This window comes from Aptenodytes patagonicus, chromosome 6, assembly GCF_965638725.1.
Source record: "Aptenodytes patagonicus chromosome 6, bAptPat1.pri.cur, whole genome shotgun sequence".
Lineage (NCBI taxonomy): Eukaryota > Metazoa > Chordata > Aves > Sphenisciformes > Spheniscidae > Aptenodytes > Aptenodytes patagonicus.
In genome coordinates, this window is record NC_134954.1 from 55251145 (window position 1) to 55278535 (window position 27391).

The 27391-nt window shown below is 36.7% G+C and overlaps 1 protein-coding gene across 2 annotated transcripts; it reads left to right on the forward strand.

The window, feature by feature from the left end:
* SLC38A11 (solute carrier family 38 member 11) lies at window positions 1-27000 on the forward strand. 2 transcript variants are annotated; one of them, XM_076340765.1, is made up of 12 exons: window positions 1-82; window positions 2553-2670; window positions 3097-3171; window positions 6944-7078; window positions 8774-8839; window positions 10559-10665; window positions 11214-11293; window positions 19361-19431; window positions 20396-20557; window positions 22311-22423; window positions 23088-23219; window positions 26382-27000. In XM_076340765.1, the coding sequence occupies exons 1-12, from the start codon at window positions 38-40 to the stop codon at window positions 26625-26627; spliced, it is 1350 nt and encodes a 449-aa protein (XP_076196880.1). In that variant the 5' UTR covers window positions 1-37; the 3' UTR covers window positions 26628-27000. The 2 variants fall into 2 exon arrangements, with proteins under 2 accessions (XP_076196880.1, XP_076196879.1); XM_076340764.1 differs by lacking the exon at window positions 26382-27000 and adding an exon at window positions 25290-25809.
* The last annotated feature ends 391 nt before the right edge of the window (window positions 27001-27391 follow it).

Below are 27391 nucleotides of genomic sequence, written 5' to 3' on the forward strand. Positions count from 1 at the left end.
TGAGAGAAGAGCCGCGCCTCCCCCACGGCAGCCAGCGATGGAGCGCGGCGGGCCGGAGCCGCTGCCGGCCGCTGCTCACCAGGTACCGGGGCTGAGATCAGTGGTGGCAGGAATGAGTGAGGGGGGAAGACTCTCCGCGGCTCGGCAAGCCCGCCGGCATTCACCTGACTTCTCTTTACTTTCCTCGGCCCGTCGCCACGGGGCGTTGGGAGGGTTTGGGGGTGTGTGCGAGCGTTTGAGAGGGCACCATGGCCCGTTCTGGCCGGCTTTATAGCGACCAGCTGCGTGAAGGATCCCGGGCGGGTCGGTGCTTCAGTCCGGCTCCCCGGCTGTGCTGACAAGCTGACAGCAGCTACAGCTTTTTAATCTCTGTTCAGTTTCCCCCTAATTTGTATGAGGAAGAAAGACTCATAGGTACCACGCAGGGGAAAAAATGCAATCTGAGGGGCCTTATTCTTGTGAGGTAGGGGAACTGTGGCTGCTTGGCACAGCTAAAATTCAGTCTTGCTTGAGGACCAGAACTTGAGCACCCTACCTCCTGGTGGACCCGCTGCTACAGTACAATAGTGGGTGGCCCTGGCTGTCTCATGGCCTGCAGCTGGTCCCTGGGAGAGGACCCTACAAGAGGCAAATGCATCCCGTTCACTTCTTCCGCAGCCTTCCACAACAGGCATTCCCTCCCCTGTCTGCAGTCCCAGTGCACCTTCAAGAGCACGAGTCTTCACACACAGGAGCCATTTCACCCGTGTCACAATTTCCATTGCCCTTCCTTGTCCTTTTTCCCAACTCAAATGTGTCTGTTCCAAGTGGGGAAGGGAGCAGGGTTCACAACAGAGTCTTTGAGCTGTACAATGCACATTGTGTTCATTTTCTTGTAACAACTGAAAAGAGGGAACTGGACTGTTCTAGTTCAGTGCAATTTCACGCGTACTGTGCTGTAAGTAGCAGAGAACATTAAAATTTCAGGAGAGAATGACAGTGATGCTTCTGCTGCTCAAACCAGTGGTGAAATAAAATGTAGCACCTCTAAGTCTAGATGAGAAACAGCTGAGGGAGAATGTTACCTATAAAACTGCATGTGATATGGAAAAGATAAGTAGGAAACAGTGGTTGGTTTGTCTGTGATGATACAAAAATTTTTAGGACACCAAGTGGAAATACTTAATGCTAGATTCAGAACAAAGAAGAGTGCTTGTCTCTTCATATGGTGTATAATTAAGATGTGGCATTCATTGCTACGTGACATTGCAGATGCTAAAAAATATACGTGGCTTCAGAAAAGGGGCAAATTCAAGGAGCAATCCATTAAGGGATGTGATGCACCAAGAACATATCTGCTTTGGGAAGTCCGGGATATGCAAACCGATGAAAGCTGGGACAGGAAAGTTATTTGCTAACTATCTATTTTTCATGTTCTTATACTCTTCCCTAGGCACCTTCCTTGGCTACACCCAGAAATGGGATACCAGGTTATACTGGCCTTAGATCAAAGGCCAGTGTTACTCTTCCTATGTTAGTACTGCTTAAGGATTAAAGGTTCCAATTAAATATGTAGCCCTCCTTGAGGCACTCTTATGCTTGTCAGCTTATACCACTATCTACAGATGACTTAGATTTATCAGTCATTTAATTTTTTTCCAGAAGTATTAGTGACAAGCATCTGAGTTTGTACTACCTGCTATATATGTTAAATAGGCTCCTGCATCCATGAAATAGTGGTTTTATTTTCATGGTAAGTACACAATATTTTGCTTTTGTCAAACGCAGGTGGGCATTTTCTTCATTAAATGCATGTTCCTCTTTTGAATTACATGATTTCATTTAAAATACTGGCCTTCTAATGAACGATTCTAAAATGTTCTCTGACAGCAGAGAGGTGATCTGAAGAGAGGATCACTGCATGCTTATGAAGAAATGCTTTTTGAAGATAAGAACTTGAATTTTTGAAGCTACTGGCTACAAATTGTGATTTGAACTTTGGTTTGTACCAGACCTTCCCACAGAAACTTTCTGGGACTAGCCAATTTTATAGTGTTGTTAACTATTCACAATGAACTAAACTATTGGATAACGCAGAAATATTTAAAATGCTGGATAAAACCTTGAATTAGAGCATCTTCAGATGTTGGCATACTTTACTAGTAACTCTTGAAATTTATTTCATTCCCCTGATTCAGGGGCCTATTTTTACTGACCAGTTGTATTAGCCAAAATGTTTTCAGCAATACTTGATTCACATTTCTGCCTTTGGAACATGACTAAAAAGCTCTTTGTTTCACAGCCTACCTCTGAGTTTATATACATTTCTGTCCTTTCACTTTTTTTTTCAGAGAAGAATTAATTACAGGAGATTATGGGTCAGACTTATAGAGGAATTAGATGCCTAACGCCCCTTTGATTTCTCACTGAAAAAAATGGGATTTAATTATCAAAATACCTTTACAAATCTGAGTCTGTGACAAGTTTTTTTGATCGTGAATAGACTATGTGTAAAATCCCTGTTGTCACCTATTTTTCTCATGTATAATGTTATCATTGTCTTCCTGAAATAGGTAGAAACAGATGACCAAACAGCCCTCGTTAGTAAGCCCAGGAATAAAGGAGGAAACAGTGATCTGGCATCAGCTGGATTTAACATTATCAACTCTATCATAGGATCAGGCATTATAGGTAAGTATACTTTTCTTCATTATCCTGTGTTCAGCCTTGTTTATACATGCGTGACTATCCAGTTTGGAGAATAACACTGTCTTCTTACTTTCTGCTGCTGTTCCTAAAGACTTTTCTCTATTTTTATTTGCTTACTATGCAAAAATGCAGAGGCGTCAGCTGAGATCATGTCTTACAGTGATAAATACTACCCTACAGCGTCTTTGCCATAATGATCAGAGAGAACTGACTGGGCAGGTGCTGACTGAACTTCACACCTAGGCAATGCTTTGTCCACTAAAAATGACCTTTCTGAGGTTATTAAGCATGCTGGTCTAATTTGGGAGATTAATAGCATTTTTTAAAATCTGAATATTTCTTTATTTTGTTTGTCACAAATAGTATTCAGAAAGGTTCTTCTATAATCTTTCCTTTTCTTATTTATAGGATTGCCATATTCAATGAAGGAAGCTGGTTTTCCACTAGGAGTACTGCTTTTATTTGGGGTTGCCTATATCACAGGTACTCTAAAAGCAGTTTCTGTTGTAAAGTGAAAATTAGTCTTGTAACATTTAGCTGATCATGAGCTTAATGATACCTTAAACAAGTATATCTATGACAATAAAAATGACAAATTTTTTCCTTACCTCACTAATCCCTTCAGCAGATTAGTAAAAGTAGAGAATTATACTGTACAACATATAAAGTTGCTTTTTGTGTGCATTTTATTTTCATAAAGCCTAGTTTCTTAGACTAGGTCAAGGTGACATTTGGAAGAATAGCTCTTATTTGTGCCTCATAACCACCTGTTTTAGTCCACTGTTTTTACCCTAATTAAGAGACTGATCCTTAAGTGGGTTGTATATCACTTTTTTAAAATATACCACAGAATGAAAACCTTTGGTTGTACTACGATTTTGAATTTTTTATTTAATTATTATTCATCAAAAAAAAATGGATTTACCTTCAAAAAGGGACAAGTTTTGAAATCACATGATAAACAAACATAAGTAAATCCATTGGCATCAAAGGAGAATTTTTGTGAAGACACTGTGGATTCAGGTCTTAAAACGACAAACCAAGTCAACATGAATGGCACAAATTCTGTTACCCGTATGCTAAGCAGCAGTAGTTGCTTTTCATTGCTTAAAATATCATTTTAGGGTCTGCATAAATGATTGAGGTTTGACTGGAGAGCAATTTAACATAAGGAATATGTTCCTTATGAATGGAAAATTTTCTCTATGGCTGATGGCAAAATACATTAATGAAGTCATATCATAAACATAGCTCAGAAATTTCAGTTACTTTTCTGATGGAAATCGGATTTGTCCTTTGCATTTCTAAGTGTTTTGAAGACTTTATAGCCATAGGCCCAGAACCTGTGAATTAGACTCAGCATTTTATTATGTTAAAGATGTGGCTCAATATATCTTGCACAGCAAATTATAACTATATTTACAACTTTTTGACTTGTAGCATTTGAAGTACAGGCTAAGTATGTAACATTAACATTTATTTTCCATAGTTTTTACTGAATAATTGGCGAATAGCTGTTATTTAGTAATTCTCACTGTATTTCATTTTGGGGGATGTTTTTGAATTCTATTGGGTGTAGTCCTAGGTTGAGAGATAAATACAATTTTAGGTCACTTAACGATAAATCTTCAAGTTTTGTGGGTCTAAGATCCCTTGCTACAAAGACTTAATATTTCTTGTATAAGATCAGCTCAGTATGCAACATAGAATCATAGAATAGTTTGAGTTGGAAGGGACCTCTAAAGGTCGTCTAGTCCAACCCCCCTGCTGTGGGCAGGGACATCTTCAACTAGATCAGGTTGCTCAGAGCCCCGTCCAACCTGACCTTGAATGTTTCCAGGGATGGGGCATCAACCACCTCTCTGGGCAACCTGTGCCAGTGTTTCACCACCCTCAGCATAAAAAATTTCTTCCTTATATCTAGTCTAAATCTACCCCCCTTTAGTTTAAAGCCATTCCCCCTTGTCCTGTCACAACAGACCCTGCTAAAAAGTCTGCCGCCATCTTTTTTATAAGCCCCCTTTAAGTACTGATAGGCTGCAATAACGTGTCCCCAAAGCCTTCTCTTCTCTAGGCTGAACAACCCCAACTCTCTCAGCCTTTCTTCATAGGAGAGGTGTTCCATCCCAGTGATCATTTTTGAGACCCTCCTCTGGACCCGCTCCAACAGGTCCATGTCTTTCTTGTGCTGAGGGCTCCAGAGCTGGACACAGTACTCCAGGTGGGGTCTCACCAGAGCAGAGTAGAGGGGCAGAATCACCTCCCTCCACCTGCTGGCCACGCTTCTTTGGATGCAGCCCAGGATACGATTGGCCTTCTGGGCTGCGAGTGCCCATTGCTGGCTCATGTCCAGCTTTTCATCCACCAGTACCCCCAAGGCCTTCTTGGCAGGGCTGCTCTCAACCCCTTCATCCCCCAGCCTGTATTGATACTGGGGGTTGCCCCGACCCAGGTGCAGGACCCTGCACTTGGCCTTGTTAAACCTCATGAGGTTCACGCAGGCCCACTTCTCGAGCTTGTCCAGGTCCCTCTGGATGGCATCCCGTCCCTCTGGCATGTCAACCGCACCACTCAGCTTGGTGTCATCTGCAAACTTGCTGAGGGTGCACTCGATCCCACTATGTCATTGATGAAGATAAACAGTACTGGTCCCAATACGGACCCCTGCGGGATGCCACTTGTCACCAACCTCCATCTGGACATTGAGCCGTTGACCACTACCCTCTGGATGTGACCATCTAACCAATTCTTTATCTACCAGACAGTCCACCCATCAAATCCATACCTCTCCAGTTTAGAGAGAAGGATGTTGTGGGGGACCGTGTCAAAGGCCTTACAGAGGTCCAGATAGACGACATCTGTAGCCCTTCCCATGTCCACTGATGTAGTCACTCCATCATAGAAGGCCACTAGGTTAGTCAGGCAGGACTTGCCCTTGGTGAAGCCGTGTTGGCTGTCTCAAATCACCTCCCCGTCCTCCATGTGCCTTACCATAGCTTCCAGGAGGATCTGTTCCATGATCTTCCCAGGCACAGAGGTGAGACTGACTGGCCTGTAGTTCCCCAGGTCTTCCTTTTTTCCCTTTTTAAAAATGGGGGTTATGTTTCCCCTTTTCCAGTCAGTGGGAACTTCACTGGACTGCCATGACTTCTCAAATACGATGGATAGTGGCTTAGCAACTTCATCCGCCAGTTCCTTCAAGACCCGCAGATAATAATAGATAACGAACACTTCTGTATCTCTGCTTTTGTCTGCTCCCAATTATAGTGTCAGTATATATTGTGTAAGAATTGCATAAGCTACTGGGAATCTCTGGATTGGCTTTCACATTAACAAATGCTAGAAATCTCCTTTGTAAAGACTGAAAATTTCATAATTTTAGTCATTCCCAGAAGATAATAAACACCAATACTGTTCACAGAAAGGAACTCTTCCTATCGCAGCATAGATTACAAGCCAAGTGAAAGCCAGATGAGGAATAGATGAGGTCTAGCTACTATCTGTCAAGACATCTTCACTAAGGTAATAAATTCTGTGGTGTAACTAATCTGGACTGGAAAAATCCCATGGTGCTCAAATGAATACTAAAGCATAGCTTGACATAACAGCAGTATTTCGAACTGTTCTTCATAAAAAGTTGAGGTTCAGTCTGGGAGTTATTCCGTCCGTGACATCAGCTCTGTCTCAAGGCTGATCATTGCTTCATGGTTTTCCAGATAAATCACTTTGCATGTGTTTTATTTTAAAAGTTTCCAATAGAAATGTTTATAATATTTTATCGTAAACAATGGAGAAGACAGAAAATACTAACCAGGCTTTACCTTTCACAAACTTGTATAAATAGCTGAGTAAAGTGATTGAGAGTTCCATGAGACAGGCAGTCCTTGTTTTACCCCCCTTTCAGGGTATAACCAAATGCTCCATCCATTCAGGAACCCTCTGCATTATTAATTGAATTTTCCTTTTTTGGTGCTCGTGACAGTTCTCGTTCCCTTTGACCATACTGGAAACCAATGAAAATGAGTCTGTTTCTGCTGTCCCTAATCGGGAAAGCTGGAATTTCCTTCCAATATGAGCCTGTAACTCCTGGTTTTGGTGGATTGAGATCCTTTGTGAGTTTTCTCATCCCTGCTCTTCCCAGTGCCACTGTTTTCCTTTTTACAGACTTTTTTTTTTTAAGCAGTGAAAAAGATGAGCAGTAACCAACTACAAGTTGGTTCATACTGTCTTTAACAGTAATTTTATATTTTAACAGATTATTCCATTATATTACTGATCAAAGGAGGAAACCTCTCCGGTACCAACACCTATCAAGAGCTGGTCAGAAAAACGTATGGTCTTGTAGGTTATCTAATTCTTTCGACTCTTCAATTTTTATATCCATTTATTGGTAAGATCACATAAAATATAAATGTTTAAGTTTTATAAGTAACAAGCTTTTTCACGTTACCTCATTCTTTCACTGGTTAAATATTAAGAACTCTGTAAAGAATATACTGTATATGCCTCTTTCCTGTAAAAAAAAAAAAAAAAATTACTTGATGTGTTCTGAAGAATGGCTGAGGAAGAATTCAATGAATTGTAGGACCAGAATAATAAAATGCACTGAAATGTAATAGAGAAATTCATGATCACACACTTAAAAATTAACGACAAAAGTAGCTATGAGAAATAGCAAAGCAGAGATTCTGTTCTAGAATGAGTAACAGAGCACAGATTTGATGTGCCTGAAAAAAAAGGAAAGTATGACTTTAGGACTATATTGAATTAATATTTTTTCCAAAGATGATGTATTACTGTCATTGGAGAAGCTACTGATCAGATCTTGCTTGAATATCATGTGCTGTCATTGCTCTTCAAAAGCATTAATTCATCCTCATACCCAATGAACTACTAGGAAATTGGGCAGTCAAGACCCCTTTGAAGAAGAAATAGTAAAAGAACAAACAGGTATAATCTGGGCAGGAATTAATTAGACCAGAAGTTTAAAATAAAGTGATATTCTGAATCTGTGCCCTACAGTAATAACATAATTAAATCTTAAATAAGCTTGATATTTTCACACGTGGGGCTGCAAGAGGTGGTGACTTGAGATACCAAGAGTCTAGACTCAGTGACCACAGAGTCCCAGATCAAAATTCCTACTTTGGGAATAATGAGTCTGAATTTATTACAGGTAGCTGAAATTTTTAAGGGAGCAAGTTACTGTTACTGCAGGCAACAACATTACACATGTTGACTTAAAAAAGAGTATAATTACTGCTTCATAGAGAATATGGAAAAGAATTGTAAAGATCTCAGTCCTTACTATGGAACTAGTTATGCATATGTATGTTCTTGAATTTATTTCTATAAGTAGTGTTAATGACTTACAATTTCACAACAGTGAATATTTATACATTAGTTAAGGTCAATACCTATATGTATGCTGTCTAAATGATGAAGATCACATGAGTATATAAATATATTTTGTGTGTATGTATACACACACATGCACACATATACACACTTCTAGTGTAGAATAAGATAAGAATGAAATATTAATGTTAAGGCCACAGTTCTTATTAATGAGAGGAAGGAATGGAAGTCCATATCTGATATCTTCATCTATTTTCTTCTACTTTCTTCTGGTTTAAAGATTTTGCGAACTTTTTGCATGAGCTAGGAAGGCCTGTGCATTTGATTGCAGGACTGGTTAGATTAACACAGGAACTTTACTAAATAGAAACAAGAATTTGAAAATAAACTGACAAAGGATTTCTGTTAGAAACAATTTTAAAAAGCCTTTTTTTCCTCTTCTGAAGTAAGTTTGTACGGCAAGTCAGCACAACGGCCTTGCTTATCAGACTGGATTCTTGCTTAGGTTGTACCTATTTAAAAAAAAAAGGGGGGGGGGACACACCATTAAAGAACTTTTTTTAAATTTTGTTTTAAACCTGAAACTTAGAAGTTGTTGGTGCTAGCCCGAATTCATACAAAAGGGACAGTGGCATATAATCCTGAAGTCTACAAAATATGTGTATTAAATATTTGTCAAATATTTCATATTTGACTTGTACTAACAAAAAATTTTATTTTCTTTAAGCTATGATCAGTTACAACATAATAACAGGAGACACTTTAACTAAAGTTTTTCAGAGAATTCCTGGAGGTAAGATGCATTTAAAAAATTCAGAATGGGGAAAATGTATTGGATGGGAATATAGGATAAGTATTTAGGGATTACCATCCTGTGTCAGTCTGAAGTCTTACCTGTTACTTTGCTTCTAAATTACTCTTAAATATAGTTCAAGTTAAGAACTTGAAGCATATTTGTGTGAGTGGGTTTTTTCGTGTTTTTTTTTTTTTAATAAGTCTTTCTCAAATAAAAACTATGAATCCTAGTCCTCGGTTATCATTGGACTCAGTGTTAGTGAAGAGACCACATGTTTCAATGAAGTATTAAGCAAATAGAAGGAGTCTTCCACAGTGGTATATTTACAAGGTCATAATATTTTGTCGTCTTTTTTAGATATTTCCTATAATAATCATTTGAATACTGAAACTGCACTTTATCTAGTGAATAATTCTGGATGACTTGCCAATAATATAATGGATTTAATGCTTACTTAAGCATATCTGTAATAGTTGGTCATGAACTGCATATGTAACTTTCACTTCTCTTAGATATTCACTGCAAAACCTGATGTGACATTTTGAGCTTTTTAACTCATGCACTTGTTACCCTTCCTCTGCTGTAAGTTTTCACAGCAGAATCAGTGGAGCAATTTGTCATCTACTTTAGCACAAAGACAGCTAAATTAAAACATTCTTCACTGGTAAATTAAACTAAAAAGAACATGTCTGCAATGAAGTGGAAATTAGTGTTTGTATGAACTGTTCGATTCCCACAGGAGGACTATAATTTTCAGCAGGTGAAGCCTGCAAGGTGTGGATGCAGTTTTAACTGTCACACTCTGTTGTTCTGTGAATACCTGTTCAGAATGATAGTGACAGTGAATATGTAATAATTTATATACAGTATGAATTCTGTAATAGGAGAAACCCCCAGCATGGCACATCTTTTCACCTGGCTGGTAGAATGCCTGCCTGGAAATAGGTGGGAAAGCATTATAATCTCCCGAAGAATAGAGGTAACTGAACACAGACTTTCCATGTCAATTGCCAGTCACTTTCCAGCCATAATTATTCAGCAAGCTTTCATTCAAGCCCATGATTCATGGTAATCTGACTGAAATTGAGATATGTTTTATTTTAAGTTGTCATTGGCTTGAAAAAAGCACCAGTTGTACAAATAAATCCCACTGATTGCAGGGAATATTATAACATTATTGTTGCCTTCACATGGTAATCTGTATTTTGCAAGTGGAAGCCAGCTGACAGCAAGAAAGGAGGTGCTCAAAAGAAACCTCAAAGTTAGTTTATTTTAGGATCATTCTTTAAGAATTTGCTTATCTTCAACAGCACAGTAATTGATTTCAACGCACAGTGTCAAAAAATCCTGAAGAGTAAATGGCAGAAAGAAGTAGTAGAATGTTTTACTTGCAGTCTGCCAACATTGACCATTGGCATGATGAAAGAAATTAATCTATATGTAGAAATGCCAGACTTCCAAGTTTTGGTATAATATATCCCATATGTTATGCATTTGGTTTGAATTTGCAGAATTCTTGTGATTATGCGCATGCTGTGTATGGCTTCCTCAAGGTTAGTTAATGCCTAGTCTTTATTTCAGTGTTACTTAGCTTGAATAAAGGGGATAAAAGCCTAGTCAACATCAGAGTTTGTTACTCCTAGCCTTTCAAATGTAACTAAGCTGTTCCTCATGTCAGTCTCTTAGAGAAATAAATTATTTTCTTTTTTGCTTTAGTTGGACCAGATAACGTACTTACTGACCGTCACTTCATAATTCTTCTTACCACCATCATCTTTACCTTGCCTATATCTTTATATCGAGACATAGCAAAACTGGGAAAGGTAAATCATAATAGCAGTTGATTTTTGGTTTACTTTTCTATATGCAATTAGAAAATAAGTGCCAGTCATAACTTAATGTATTTGAACTGTATTACATCTGGCTAGAGCATGTTAAATATTTTAGAAGTTCAGACTGTCTTCTGTCCCAAGAAATATCGGAAAACTTGGAATAGTTTAAGCAAAACTTTGGTCTCCATATGAATCGCTGGAATTTTTCCATCTACTGCTAGTAGAACTCAAATCTTGTAAAGCACTGGGGGATATAGGCCTGATCTTGAAATGCTGAGCACTGTTGATTAGAGATGTTTAAATGGGAATAGCACTTAAAATTAGACAAATAGTTGCAATTGGCTAGTTACTCAAAAAGAGTAACAAATTAAAAGATGATGATATAGGACAAGCTTTCTAATTATAAATATTTGACACGTGATACTTAGAACTTTACTTGCTTGATAATTAATCTTCAAAAAAAAAAAAAGTACATTATGCTGCTAAGAGGACAACCTTTCAGCAGCTTACTAATTGAATTTGTGTTTATACCTCTACAGGTATCTCTTATTTCTCTGATTTTAACCATTGTCATCCTGATTATTGTGATGGTGAGAACAGTAACATTCAGTCCAGAAGTGTGAGTATTCTTACACTTGCCACAAAGTTAATTTCTGATCATATGTAATCTGTTATTTCACTATTACATATATTTGCATAGTTTTGGAACATGGCTGTTTTGGGAGAGACACATAATTGAAAAAACAAATCTGTATTAACAGTAATACAAAATGAACTGCTAAAACATACTTTATCCTTTTTTTTCCCTTCTATTGCACATAAGCAAATTTAGAACAAGTCTCAAAAAACCTACAGATTAATTGGAAATTGCGGGTGATATGGCTAATAGCAGGTGGCTCCTGAATGGGCATGTGAGGTTGTTTGTCATTTGAGAAATCTTTAATTTTTTCCATTATTGTCAGATGGCCTATATTTACAATCTTAAAATAGATAGTATCTTAGGTATATTTCTTCTTCTGTTAATATAATGATTTCATAATAAAAACTGAATACAAATAATGAAAAGAAAAAAGAGAACACAATTATAAAAACTTTATCATTTGAGAAAACAAAAATATAAGCATGCAAAACTGGTTTCCAGCGCTCATATTCTGAAAGTGGTACTTAACATTGGACATTGGAGTGTTCTAGACAATTTAGTACACATGAATGTGTGTTGTGGCAATATTTTTATAATTATATTGCAAGAAAGTGTTATGAATCTATTATCTTTCCTTTATGGCCTAGAAGGTCTGCCTTTTTCTTTATCCTTTAAATGTGAAGATATATTAATAAAGACAATGAACTTTTTTTCTGAATGTGCTTTTTTATTTATTGGAATAGTTTTATATAGTATTTCTAATGTTTCTGTAAGAAGTGGATTCTTCCTCCATGATTGTTTCAGCAGTGTTACACATAATTGTTCATTTGTGTTACTGCTGTGATACGTGGGTTAATTGCAGGGCATTCACGTTTAATGCTAGGAAGATGGCTAGAATAGCAGTTTCTAAAGTTATACCAGATGATGTTGTCTATCATCCATAAAACAATGCACTCAGAACAGTGTGGGACTTTCCCCCCATCATCTTTCTGAAGCAGCATGTTTTTCATACTGTGTGTTAAAGGGGTATTTGAAAGAGTAATCTCAAAATCCCCCGTCAAAAAAAGGAAGAAGCTATATAAAATGGTTACTGATGACCTTGTTACTATGGTAACATTACTTCTCAACAGTTGTGATGCACTGAGAATTACGGAATGCGTGGCTTTATTTTTTCTTACAATAAGTAATGTTGGGTTTTGAGTGATTCTTGAAGTTTTACTTTTTAATTCTTTAGAGACTTCCATTTTTGCCTTTACACTTCTTGTTTTCAAAAATGCATCTAGCAAGTTGATAAACTGTTAATCAGAATTTTTTACCTCACAAACATGCTATCGATGCCTATGTTTGCTATTTGTGTTTTACAGTTAGAAATAGACATATACTTTAATTATTAAAACCCTCTCCTAATATTTTGTTAATGGTATAATGGTATGCCATCTCTTTTTCTGCAATGAGAATAAAGAACACTAATAAATTTTAATATGGGTCCCATCATAGTATTACGACAAGTGAAACAAGTAAGTAACACATTTACTGTGAATCCTTATTAAAATAAAATAGAAGTTGAAGTTTTCAGAGATTTAAAAAAAATCACGATTATGAAACACAATCCTCAGATCTGTCATATAGGAAAAGAATTTGTACAATCCTAGACGAAGGCTTGATGGGGCCAAGAGAGAATATTTAATCCCTTACCATTGTTACACTGCAGAACTGATTGTATGCTTGTCATTGATGACAGGTGATTGTCTAGTTTGTTCTTGGCAATTCCATGATTTCCCATTCCAGTTCTCAACTAGCCTTTTCTTGTGAATTCTTCCTAAATGTGTATCGTATGTCTCTTTTTACTGCATTTCATGTTGATTGCTTCTTGATTGCTTCTTGGCCTAACCACGGTGTATATGGACAGCAAACTGTTCATTCTTTTTCAAATGCTTGAAAAACACCTGTAAAGAGCTGTAACTTGCCCCCCTTTGGTGATACTTTCTATAGACTAAACAAACTCTTCTTGTCATTTCCTGTGCTACTGATCATTCTCAATGGCTGCCTTAAGTTCTCTGGAAATTAAAGTGATATCGTGGTGCCCCAAATGCCTGTGGTATTCCTATTGAGAAGCTGAGAAGAAAGATTGAGGTATTTTACATTCGAACTGTCTTGAGGTCCCTTTCAAGTATATCTTTTGGGGATTGCCAGTTTATGTAACCTAGTTTGATGTTTGCCTCTTTGGAAAATAGCATGACATTGTGGACATGCCTTGAGTTTGCAGTCTAAGAGAAGTGCCAAGGCCTTCTCTGCAGAACTGTGAGCTGGCAATTTTTCATTTCTTTTACTCTGTTCTTGTGAAGTTTGGGGTTTTTTTTCGCTTGTTCCCCCCCCTGCCCTGTTCTCGTGAAGCCTTTTTTCCCCTGCATAACTGTAGAATTTGTCATTACAGGATTGAATACTGCTTTATCAGACGATTTCTCCATTTGCCAACATATTTATGATTTTTCACCCTGTTCTCTAGGGTGCTTGTGTTAACACATGCTTGTGTAACTGCACATTGCAAGCTTTCTGTTAAGGATCTTCTTACTTTTTGTTGTGTCTTTCAAGTTACTGCTGAATACATTCAAAAGTGCTGGACTCAGGTCAGGTTCCACTGGAATCCCATTCAGATATCTTCCCACTTCGATAATTACTCTCTGAGTAGTAATCAGTTTTCACTTACCTTTAGATTTTTCAAAGTGAAGATTGCTTCCCTTTGAGAGGTACAAGAAGATTATCTGGGAATAATAAAACTCTTTTTGCTTACATGCAATTCATGTTCTAGTTGAAAATTGTATCTATTATTTGGACAACAGAGAATATTATCTTTCCTAGGAACTTTCTGCAATGTGTTAGGCCATCAGCGAAACAACAACTTTATTACTGTTTTAATGATTTGATGTGCTTGAAACTGTAGGCTGAGAAACAGCAATTATAAGTCTTTAGAGTGTTGCATTTTTATTTTATTTGTTTAGTTGCTTTGGGAGTAGAGCGGGTTGTCCAGGGACATTATAGGAATGTTATTTTCTTGTTAGTTCTCAAGAAAAAAAATAATGTATTTATGATGAGGGATTATTTGGTTTAATTTATTTCCTCTTATGAAAAATAGGAAACAGGTACTTTTTTTTTTTTTATTTCTGCCTGCTCATAGCTGAGTATTTTTCTACTGTGGTCAAAAACAATGGGTTAGAAGTATCTCAAACTGTAAATGTGCAGTATGTTAATACTGCATAAAATAACTTCATGCTTCAAAGCCGAAACTAACATTCATTGCTGTAAAAAGCAGTATTTTATGTAGTGTATAAAGATGGATCATTTCAGTTTGGTGTTCTTTTGGAAAGAATGTCATGATGTCAGTGTCTGCATAATACATGAATCTCTAGGAAAAACTTCAAGAGCATCTGCTACACATAAATAGGATGTGAGAATTACTCAACTGGCAGCTGATCACAGGGATGAAACACCAAGTGTTCAGGAAAATAACTTGAAAGTAGAAAGTTGATTCTTTCCTTCATATAAATAATCCAATAGTAAGCAAAGATGAACTTTAATGTGTGATGAAATTAAAAAATAAAACCTAAGCTACCATATATTTACAGAACTGCTAAGTAGATCATTAAGGAAGAAAGAGGAGTTAAAGCAGCTGTAACTAAGTGGGGATGACATATAGCTTTGCCTTGTCTGTATTCTTTAACAGCCAAGATGACTTTGATTAATATGAAATTCAAGGCTGATGTGAGCATTACTCATTTTCTTTCCATTATATTGATTGAAGTTATATTCAGGATTTATAAACTTTTTCAGTATCTTTAAAGTTTAAACAAAAACTAAAAAGGTATTTTTACCTTAGAATGTAATTGAATTGAAATTTTACAGTTAGTTTCCTAAATGTCTAAATGATCGAATTAAACCTGAATTAATCTGCCATGTGTTCCTGGATTATTTTGATAACTATCGGTTTGCACCTAAACTTGGTGGTTTGTAACTGATCTTCAGTCCAAAACAGTGGAAGTCTTTTGCTCATTCCAATATGTATCTCCCCTGTCAAACATAGGACTTTGCTTCCTCTCTAGAAATTAACTTTTTTTTTTTTTCAGTCAGTGTTTCATACCTGCAAGCTGGGTTGAGATCAGGGATGTATGTTTCTCTTGCCCTCCTTCAAGGTAGTTTGCTTCTGATGCACTCTGCTGCTGTATTATATTTGGCAGCATTTCTACATAAATGACAGAAAAGATTTTTGCGTAGCATGGATCTTAAGATGGGGAATATTATACTGTAAATGTTTTACAAGAAGTAGAAGATATGCTGTTTTAGACTGCCAAACAAATTTATCCAACTCATACTCGTGATGGGGATGTGAAACACCTTTTACTCTGTTAGGAGGTCTTAACCTTTGCCTGGTTCATTTGTTCTTTTCATTTTTCCCTGTTCTTATGTAGATAAACATGAATATTTTCAAAACTTTTTTGAACTCACTAGCATGTTTATTATGCTATACTTTCCCTTAAGTATACTGAAGACTGAGTAGAGTCTTATTTTCTTAACCTCTAGGCTTTCTTCATCGCTAGGTTTCACTACCTTCCTATGGACAGTTCTAATTGTCAGTCTGTCTTGCTGTTGTCTTACTTTCAACTGAGACTTCTTCCTGTCTGGGATCTCCCTTGGAATGTATTTTCATTCGATCTTTTATTATTTTTGTTCCAAAAATCACAGTTATACTACCTCTTAGCTTTTACTTTGTGTTACAACTTCTACTATATATGATAGACAGTACAGCTCTCAACAGATGCATTTAGTATCACAAATGTATTTATTCTGTTAACTTTCATTGTGTTTCATGTAACTACTTCTCCAGCATGAAAAAAATTTTGTGTTCATGCAGGCATAACCTGTGTTTTTATACAGTGTGGGAGGAGCAGTAAGATAGCTGGTTTTGTCATTCATGGATATTTGCAGCTACTGCTATTCTTGTACGAGCAGAAGTTAAAATCTTCCCCTAACAACTCCTAACAAGAATGTAGGTCAAACTGGTCAGAACAAAGGTTCTTCTCAAGGGGAAAAAAAAAAAATCCATCTTGAACAGTAGCAGCAGGATTGAAAAAGCAAAATAGGTATAGTGTTACCTGCTATTCTTGTGATAGACTTTCAGCCTATGTATGCATCTGCCTACACAGACGCAAGTATTTATATGAATGTATGTATGTTTACCTTGACACTTGATATTTCCATTAGATGCCCTTTGTCTTGTGAGTCATTTTAAGTGATTATTCACTGTACAGTTCTTCCATAACTAACAGCTACTGTTTCCTGACACAATTTTCTCTTTCCCAGTCTGAAGTCTTATTTTATATAGACACTTCCGTGTCACCCGCACCCTTTTCCAGGAGCTTTGCATAAGTCTGTATGTCCTGCAGACTGGACTTGGGGGTGATTTGTTGTTGATATGGTCAGAACTCTAGAGCTGTTGACTCTTAGTTCTAAATGCTCAGAAGTGAAATGTCTTACTGTGTTGCTTCCACTTCCTAGTTTACATATCACATCTGTGTGAGATCCTTCTATTCCCAAGGTATGAAAATGTTTTTCAAAACACATGCAGCTGTATATGACTTACTGTAAGAAATAGTCATATATTGTTGCATATGTCATCTATACCAACATGCATTGTATGATGTTGCAGTCTGCTGGTAGTGTTCAAATCATGGATCTGAAATTCTTCCTCCATTCCACAACTAGAATGGAAGGACATTATCTTCTTACGCTGCTAAATAAGCAGGATTTTTTTCTTTTGGATTTTTTTCCCCACAGATAATACTCCTAATCTGATTTGTCATTCATCCATAAAGCAAAGCTGTATTTTGGTCTGTTGCATATTACTAGTGCATAAGCTAACACTGTGCAGGAGGAAAACTAGCTCCTGTGATTCCCCCCCCCAGTTGATTATTTGGCCACTTTATTCAAAATGTTTCAACTGAAATTCACATGCTTTTGACATTCCATTTTTTTTAAAACCCTATTTATAGGAGCTTATAATATAGTTGTAGTGTTGCACAGGATGTACCATTTTCACAGAAATTAAAAGTGTTTCAGCCAAAAGCATTCTTTATTTCTGTGCATTTAAAAAAGATTTTGGTTTATAGGGTATTAGGTAATCTACATGTTAATTATTAATAGGGAAGGGGGTAAGGAGACTCACAAATTCTGTTGTCAAAAGATAATAAAACAAATTTTCATTCTGTATGTTTGATATCAAAGCTGACCTCTAGTGGCTATGGAATGGTTGTAATGTGAGCTTTCTGTATTCTATTTTTATTTTAGAATATTACTGATTTTTTTTTCCAATCAGATGTGAATGTTTTCCTGAAAACAAATACATTCAAAATTATGAATATGAATTGTCCACAGACATCTCTAGTGATTTGAAATGAGTGGCATCAAGTTAGAGAAGGCTATTCTATGTAAGGAACTACAGCAGCTATAGTGGGTCAGAACTCCTATTTCACAAGACAAATACCAGATACCTCTATTTCATCCATAGTATTTATTACATCTACATGCTGAGTCTAAGAATGTTTTAGGAGGGCCATATTCAGCTGCTTAAGACTAGAAGCAGTATGTTACAGTAGTCAAGACAATATACTGCAACTAAGGACAAAAAACAACTTGATTTTTGATGCTCGGGTTCTGTTCACTTCAAAGTTAAGCTTAGCAACCACGGCTTAAGAGCCAAAAAGGTGCTCTAAGTCTGAACTGAATGTGCATTAGATGCTAAATCTGTTTTTTTAATATAGAAAAGGAAGGATTGACTATTTGAGCTCTCAAGAAATAGTAAGCTATTATAGTAAGATGAGAGTTCTGAAAGGGGAAACACCAACATCGGTTTTGGTTTTTTTTTCTTTTTAGAGGGTGGGGGTAGAGTTTAAACATTTGAAAGCAATGAAACCTAGCATAGCATATGCCACTACAGCTGTCAAAACAAGCTAGTTATCACCAGATAGAGGGAGAGACAAAGCTGCCATTGTTACCTTCACAGAGCTGGCGTGAGTGCCATACTGCTTTCTAGGGCAGTAGGAAAATAGCAGCTAAGGCCTCAGGTGGCAGCAGCTTTCCCTCTAAATAAAAACGGAGCAATCAAAGGCAGCAGCAGCCAACGTTTTATGAGAAAGCCTCTCTGTACTGTTCCTTTGTCTGTGCTTTAATATTACAAACATAATGTTCAAGTGGCTTGTGAATTTCATTTGGTATTTTTAGCAAATTGTAGTTCTGGAAAAGGATGTTTCGTGTCCTTCTCAATTTCCTTCTTTCTGGCGCTTTATTCAGAGAGGAAGTTTATGCATCAAATGGATTTTAACAAAGTTTGCTGATGGTTTTCTGTGGTCCTCCTGTAAGAATTACAATTACCACAGGTCCAAAATTGGGGGTTTATCTTAGAGGAGGAGATGTGGGGGATACTACATTCTTGCTGATTATGAAAGTCACTATATACTCTCTTATACTTTATATTATCACTTCTTTGGGAACTAGCAGAATCCCTTTACTATGAGGAATAGTTGGAACAGGTGTAAAGAAAGGCAAACTGCCTCACTTGATGTGTAGTCTAGGAAAAAAGTATCTCTAGACTGCATAGATTACATCTGCAAGTTCAAAGGAAGAAATTGCCTCTAAATAGTCAAAAGAGATTTGGGGTTGAGATAACCTTAGTCAGAATCAGTTACAGCTTTTACCTTCCTTGTTGCTGTTTCTTGGTATATGGTGACTTGAAGAGTTTATTTACAAAACTGGTCACTGAAACAGGCTGACATTTTTGGCTGTAAAAACTGATTACAGAAATACTTTAATCAAAACAAGGGAGGTGAGAAGGGTGTCTCCCTAGTTTCACCTTATTCTTGATGAACACTGTGGCCTACTTCAGAGAGTTCTGGAAATCTGACTAGCAGTTCTGTGTTACAGCATAGTATTGTAAATTATTTTTAATAACTGATAGTTAGAAAGAGGATGATCTATTAAAATAAATGTCTGTTTTAGACCCAAATCAGAAAATGCATGGATATTTGCAAAATCAAATGCTGTACAAGCCGTTGGGGTGATGTCATTTGGTAAGTAATTTTTTTTTTTTATTTTCAATATTCAGATCAACTGTAAAAAAATATTTAATATTTTGGACCTAGAAATTGCATATTTTTAATTGTAATTTTTTTTATATTCATGTTAAGCTTGTTTAGAAAAAAATGAAGTTGACTTTTAGTCATCCATAGGTGAATTTAATTGTTATGGTTTAAGACATTATCCCCATCCATTGCCCATCCAGCCCTATAGAGGCTATTGCCCCTGTAGAAGAGAGAGAGAGTGATGTGGCACGTGAATCCAGCTCAACTGTCCAGGTCATCTTAAAACACCTGCACCAATAGGATTAGTCTAATTGATAAACTGAGGAGGCTGTTATCGTTCTGCGTTCTCTTGGATAACCTCTAACAGAAAAATCTTAGACTGCAATGCATACGTTCACTAGAGAGTGCCTCTTGCTTCCCATTTCTCACAATGAACCATTTAGGTGAGTCTAAGCTCACCTCCATTATCCTCATTCTAAAATCTGTTCCTGCCTGGAGGGTCTGGTATATTACTTCTTGTTAATGCTGTGATAATCTGAGGCCTCCCAATGCTTGCTGCTGCCTAAAATGGATGCCCTATGAAGTCTGAAAGTGGCAAATGGCTCTGTGGATTTAAAAAAAAAAAATCTCAAAACTGCTGTTGAGTTCTTAAGCAAAAGAAGAGCAGGAAGAGGAAATAGAGGTGGATTGGAGGTGGGCAGGGTGCGAAATGGTGTGGCATTTCAGAGTAATGTAATCAGAATCATCTCAGGATGAATGTAAACCTTCATCAAATCAAATAAGTAAAAATTCAAGCCATTTATCTTTGCCACTCGTTGCAGGATTAATGTTTGTATTTAATAACGAGTGGATTCAAACTGTGCTGTGTCTCCTACCTTGGAATATACACTCTGTAAATTTATTATATATGCATGAATTCATACATTTGCTTTAACTGTTTTGTGTGTTTCAGCATTCATCTGCAACCATAACAGCTTTTTAATATATGGGTCTCTGGAAGAACCCACATTAAAGAACTGGTCTCGAGTCACACATGTGTCTGTCTCACTCGCTGTTGTTATCAGTATAGTGTTTGCTGCATGTGGATATATGACTTTTACAGGATACGCAGAAGGTAAACTGCTTATCCTTCAATTTTGGTGCTTGCTGTAATCCTTACATTTCTGCCTTTCTGTCTGACTTTTGCTGTTAATATCTTAGTGATTGTAAAAATGCCAAAAATTGTACTATGTTTGGACAGAAATAGTTAGGACATTCCTTGTAGTTACCCAACAACCAAAACAGGATACAAAGATGTCAGCTACATGCTAATAGGTGTCAGATCCCCAAGTGTAAGCCTCACTGGTGAAAGTCCCCTTTGAATACTTCCATAATCAAAATACTTCTGAGTTCTAAACATCTGTAATTTAGCCACATGGTCCACTAGCAGAGAGCAGTAAGAACAAAAATTGCCTTGATTTTTCTACAGGGTGCCTGGCATATATTTCTGTACATTCTCCTGTATCTTTTCCTGTCTGTGCTAATATAGCATCCTAGCTCTGACTTAGAGATATTGCCTGTCTTTACAACAGCTGTTCTGCTGTGACTAATGCTACTGTCACCTCTGTGTATATGAATATACATATATGTATAAATACATATAATCAGTGTTGCATCATACTGTTTAACATCATTTTGTTGAAGTGGAAAAGGTGCTTTCAGAAGAACAAGGCATAAGTTTGTTCAGTGCATTAGCTTCTTCAGGAAAAATACACATTTCATGAGCAAGCAGATTTTCTGTTATTTAATAGTGCTGTTCTAAACTGTAGAAGAAGGCTTCTAAGCTTTTTCCTTTCTTGATGAGCAGCAGCATGTAGTTGAGAACAGAGGAATTCTAGGATGTGGGTTATTGATTGATCTGTCCTCCTTTTTTCCTGCCTCCAGTGCTGTTTGTGCAGAATAACTTACTGTCCTAGATGCAACTGTAGATAGGTTAAGTGCAAACTGGCAGACATATTTCAAGTATAGAAAGGTCTGACTGCAGCTATCCTTCAGCATATGACTCTACTGTAAGCAGGTTCCAGCCTACCTTCTGCCTCCCCTGTCAAAATCTTTTGGCTGTTTTCAAAAGTACGCCTTACTACTTCTTCAGTGCCATTGTGATCCTAAAACTAGTAAATCCTAAGACAGTATAGTAATCGGGTAGAAAAGACCTGGTAGATCATCTGATCACTGTCTTGCAGTATCTCTTGTGCCTCAGAGATCATTATTCCAGATTCTTTGTGGTAAACACTAAGCAAGATGATGATTTGAATTCTCTAGCAGTGCTTTTGTTGTTAGATGTAAGAAGATTTGCTAGGTAGTAATCCATATGTTTATAATGGGCTTTCAGTGTCAGAATATTTGAAATTCTTCACTGCAGCTTACCAGCTATGATTAGACACTATCAGGGAAATGCAGTTCTCCAGAGGTAACTCCCTGGTCTTCCTTGTGTAATTGCTGTTAGAGGAATTGCATTTTTAAAGGAAATGTATCTTTTATATACAAGCTTTCTTTCTGAATCTGTCACATATTTATTTAAACAAACACCAGCATCTCGTACAAAATCTGTGCTAAGGGGAAGATAACAGATGACAAACTCTAATGTGTATATGTTAAAATATTTTTGAAAGATAAATGCTACTTGAAATAAAAACACTGCTACTAGCAGGATAGGGTGAGAGTTCCTCCTGGATGTAATTTGTGACTGTAACTAGTTTCTTGATATGCGTCAAGAGAGGGGATCAGAAAGTCTCAGTTACTCCAGTAACTCCAGTAACTTACACTTCAATTTGCAAATAGGCAAATGTCATGAAGTTCAAACTAATTGATGTTTTGCTATGCCTCAGGAGATATATTTGAAAACTACTGTAGAGATGACAACCTTGCTACATTTGGAAGGTTTTGTTATGGAGTTACTGTAATTCTGACCTTCCCCCTTGAATGTTTTGTGACCAGAGAGGTAAGAATTTGTTCCATTCTCCCTTTAACAATGTTGATATATATTAATATTCTTGCATTATTAATACATATTGTAGCTGAAGTCAGTGGTTGAGCTGTAATAAATATCCGCATATCCTGTCTGCTGCTGTATGAGGTACTAGTTGTACTGTTTAGATTCTGGCAATATAATGTTGTATTATATTTATTATAATTTTATCCAATATTAGATTAATAATGACTTAATAATACCAGGACTGCTTAAAATTCCAAGTTTGGCATAAATGTCACTGTTGTTGTTATGTTGAGAATAGCCAAAAATAGCATATTTGTCATGCTTACTAGTTTTGCTTTGTGCAAGTATCTCCATCTAGGAAATCCATCTGTTCAATAAATAATTGTAAGTGGTTTTTATTCTGTAATGGGCAAATGAGAAGAAAGTAAGTGTACCCTAAATCCTGCAGGTATAACTAAGTCAGTCTTGCAAGTGTTCTGCAATTTTCAGAATGCTTGTTACGAGTTATTTCTGGAAGCGGATTAAGATGTTTTCTTGAAGCAAGATAGGTAAAGTTCAGTCAGTGTATTCTCACCTATTCTTTTAGTTTCCTAAGGTTAGAAGATTTGGAATAAGCTGTTCGTTAACATAAAGAGCAAAATCAAGGTTTAAAATTGTGGTTCTGTTTCAGGTGATTGCCAATGTGGTTTTCCATGGGAACCTCTCAACAGTTTTCCATATTGTTGTGACAGTAGTTATCATTGCTGTGGCGACTGGTGTATCATTAGTGTATGATTGCCTTGGAATAGTTTTAGAGCTGAATGTAAGTGAACCTGTATACTCTTTTATTTAATAAATCACTTTTTTATAACACGGAACTCTGAAAAATCCACAGCTCTACTGAAAAGCTTATGTAATTCAACATAGTAATCAGTAGAAATGTTAGTAGGAAAAAGGGAATTATTCACTACTTCAAAATTGGGTAATTAAAGGAGAAAGGAAGTTCAGGAAGTAAAGTTCATATTATTGGGGAGGGCTTTTAGAACAGTTCTGGAGAGATGGCAAGTGACTGTGACTTAACCAAATGTATTTAAACTGCAGTGGAAATCACTAAAATACTCATCCTAACTGTATTGCAGGATTGAATCTAGCATTTCTTTCTCTGATCCCTGCTTCTGATGAAGTTGGCAAATTACTAAACACTGGGGTAGATCCTAATGACTGCCTTGTGCCAAAGGGGCAAAAAACAAAGGGGGGGGGTGGAAAGAAAGAAAAAGAACCAGTAGTAGTGAGACCACAGAGATAGTAACTGGAATTTTTCCCTGCTTTGGGCTTAACAGGGAGCAAAACTGAGTAATTTCATAACCTAAGTGTATGATTTTTAGGAGGAAACTGCTTTGTTTGCCAGTAAACATTCTTGTGTCTGGTATCGCCTCATAGCAGAGATGGAGCTTACCAGGCAGGCCACACAAGGCACTTACTGACTTGAACCAGTTTTAACACATTTATGTAACTTTTTTGATTGGCCAGAACTGCCACGTAGTCTACTGGAGTCCTAGACTACTAGTTAGCAAAGTAGACTTACCAGATGAAGTCAGTCTGTTTTGGCACAGAATGTACATTTAATCAAAGGAAATGTTAAAAAAAAAATCCAATCTACATTTATGATAAACATTGTTTATCTTAACAGTTTACCTTCAATTTCAGGTCAGCTATTTTTAATAAATAAATCAGATGTGGAAATAACCATACTCCAGGATATAAAAGTTAGAAGGTGGAGAAAGCTTTTTAAGGGCAGCCTTTGCTTCTTTATAGAAATATTTTAGAATTGCCTCCTTATGTCCTTGTCCATGCATTCATTAACAATTTCAAGCCATATATTGCATGCTTACCTAAAACTGGTGGAAAAAAACAGAGGGAGTTGTTCTTTATGCTACATGATACATATATTTGTATGTACATTATGGTACACGTACATTGTTCTGATCCACAGTGCCATTTATCCGCTAACCAAGCGGTAATGAGTGATTTTGTAGCAGTGATTTAGCAGGTCATGCTTGCACTAATATTATAGAACAGGTCTGAATATTCAGATAAGCTATCCAATTACCCTCTATTTAAAATAATTACCTACATAGTTTCTTCTCAGTTAATCCTTTCCAAATTATAACTAGCTCAAAATAAACAATATTCCTATTGGTTTGGTGAGGATGTATGTTTCCATTAAAATTTCTCATTCATGGCATCTTTTGGTAACTTTTCTATCTTTTTCCCCCTCTGTTTTTACATTACAAGTGCAGAAAATTCACCTGTGTGTGTATATACACACCAATAAAAGTATTTAAATGTGTGCATGCATACACACATGCCTATTCTGGCCAAATATCCAAATACGGGTATAATGAACCTGATTAACTATGTGTGCCCATATATGTCTATATATGTATATGTATTTTACATTTATTATATGGTATAATATGTTAAGAATAAATTTACCCCAGAGAACTGCCAGTGAGTCTTTCTAGCATGAATAAATACATGTGATTCCTATTTGGAATTAAATTGTTGTAAAATAATCACTCAAAAGCAAACATTCCATCAATGCAGTATCTTTACCCAGCGAGGCCTAAGCAATTACTCAGTAGTCAAGCTGATAGCTTGATTCAGTTACAAATAGAAGTTGATAGCCAGGCATTTGAGTGGGTAGCTTATATCTTGTGGGTTGGGTTTTTTTTTCCTCTTTAAGAGAGAATTTGACAGTACAGCTGTATGTATTTATCGGATGTAATCATTACGCTTAGAAAGATAGTTCAGTCTTGATATCCACCAGTAGAGAAAAATGAATAGGCAGAGTCTTTACATGTGAAAGAAAGATGATCTGTCTTCTCAACAGGTGTTCTGCCCAGCGGAAGAGCTGTGGTTTGGCTCTTCCAAAGATGAAGAGACCATCTCTACCACAGATGGCATTTGCTGCTGTTTCTCTGAATCTGCTTGCTTTTTCCTTGCTTTCTGGTTTTAAAACAAAACACAAGCCATTGCGTTTGCCCTGTGGTAATTCCCCAGGGAAACCGTTCAGTCATACAGGAGTCAAGGGTCTGAGTCTCAGTTTTTATGAAGGTGATACTTTGTGCATGTACCTATTTTTGATGCTGTTAGTACAGTACACACTGTTAACAGATTCTACCATAAAAATATACAAAAGTTCATAAAAACAACGATGCAAAGATATTCAGTAGGCTGTATTACTACCTCACCATGATTAAGTTGAAACATAACATTTGTTAAGTATGTGACAAAGTAAATGTTCAAAATTTCTGCATAAAAATGCTCTCTTTTGGCATGTAACTCATGTTAATCTGCAGTGGCTTTACTATAAAAAGCATTTAAGCAGGTGCTTTTTATCTATCCCTATCTAGGAGAGCATTTAAAGAGGAGCTGAATTTTTAATAAGGGGGTGGGGGTGGGGGGTGTCTACTCTCTCAAAGGGAACTTTGCTTTCATAGGGAAGTCAACCTAAATCATAAATGTAGAAATTGATCAGAATTCTTTGAACTGCTACATAATGTTTCCACTTTTTTTTTTCTTTAAGGCAGTATTATATCTAGACTCCTACATGGAATGATCTTAAATATTTTAAGTCAGTTACAGTATTGCAGAACTACTATGTTTGGACCTTTACTGTACTTCTGAAGCTGAGAAACTTCTGGTAATCAGACTTAATAGTACTTACAACATAAAATATTATTCTGAATCAGCAAAGCAAAAGCATTTAAATAAATCTGAATTATTTAAAATAGTTTTACAGATATATTTGCAAGTTATTTGTGACTGAAAAAGTTTTCCATATAGCAACACTGGAAAAGGCCTCTGTTCTCTGGCTTTACTGTTGCATCAATCCCACAACCATTTAAAAATTTAGGTTTTTGTTCTTCACATCTAAATATACATGCTTATGAGGGTTTTTTCTGTTGTTTCCCACACACAGGGAGTTCTGAGTGCTACCCCACTTGTTTTTATCATCCCAACAGCGTGTTATCTAAGGCTGTCCAAAGAGCGATGGAACCATTCAGATAACCTCATATCCTGCCTGATTCTTGCTGTCGGTGTGCTAGTGATGACAGTTGGGTTTGTTTTGACTATCTTGCATCCCCAGGAATGTAGCCATGGAAAAGAAATGTTCTACTGCTTCCCTAGTAATGCTTCTTTTCATAACAGTACACTTCCACCATAGGTAGCACGCCAATCTCCAGACTAGATCAGGTGGATCTCACAGCAAGCTGTATATGCCAGTTTAAAGGAGAGTGGAACAAAGAGCTTTTATGTTTTGGTATGCACTAAGAATTTTAAACTACAACTGTATTTACATTCTTGGTTTTATGCTGCCATTCTTTTCCGGATAAGACTTAAGTTTTAGCTGTTGAAACAGAAATTCTCAGAGGTGCCTTTCAGTAGACATTACTTGAATAACTTGCAAACCTATCAAAAAAGGCTACATTTTTTTTAACTTAGTCTGCAATGCTGCTTAAAAGTTATAAATGAAATGTTTAGGAATGTAAACATCTCCCATGTTTCATTGCTGTCATTTAGTTTTTATTAATTTTATAATCTTTTAATGTATATTTATTAGCACACTATAGTATGGGGTGGGTTTTTTTTTTTTTTAAGTCCTGAAAAAGAAGTATGTCTGGGTCTCTCTCTGTGTATTAAACTTCTGCTGTTAAATTGAAAGACCCCTATTAATTCTGTCTTTGATTTTGCAATAACTGTTGTTTGGTGCTGAAAGCATCCCTTGTACTGGCTCTTGAGTCAAGGGCAATTTTTTATTCTGACTGAACTGTAACTGTTACAATTTGTGGTCTTCTAATTAAAAGACTTTGCATGAATAAATCCACACAGGGGAATTTAAAAAGATTCAAGTAAACGGTCTTCGTAAAAATTTCAAGATTGACAGAGAAGAAAATGATGTGCGTAACAAACACTTCTTACATTTAGAAC

What these genes read in the sequence shown, in the direction of transcription:
- SLC38A11 (XM_076340765.1), top strand. Translation starts at nt 38, where the DNA reads ATGGAGCGCGGCGGGCCGGAGCCGCTGCCGGCCGCTGCTCACCAG. An exon ending in TGGGGTTGCCTATATCACAG is followed by an intron (nt 3,172 to 6,943) that starts GTACTCTAAAAG and finishes ATATTTTAACAG; the next exon opens with ATTATTCCATTATATTACTG. An exon ending in GTAACATTCAGTCCAGAAGT is followed by an intron (nt 11,294 to 19,360) that starts GTGAGTATTCTT and finishes TGTCTGTTTTAG; the next exon opens with ACCCAAATCAGAAAATGCAT.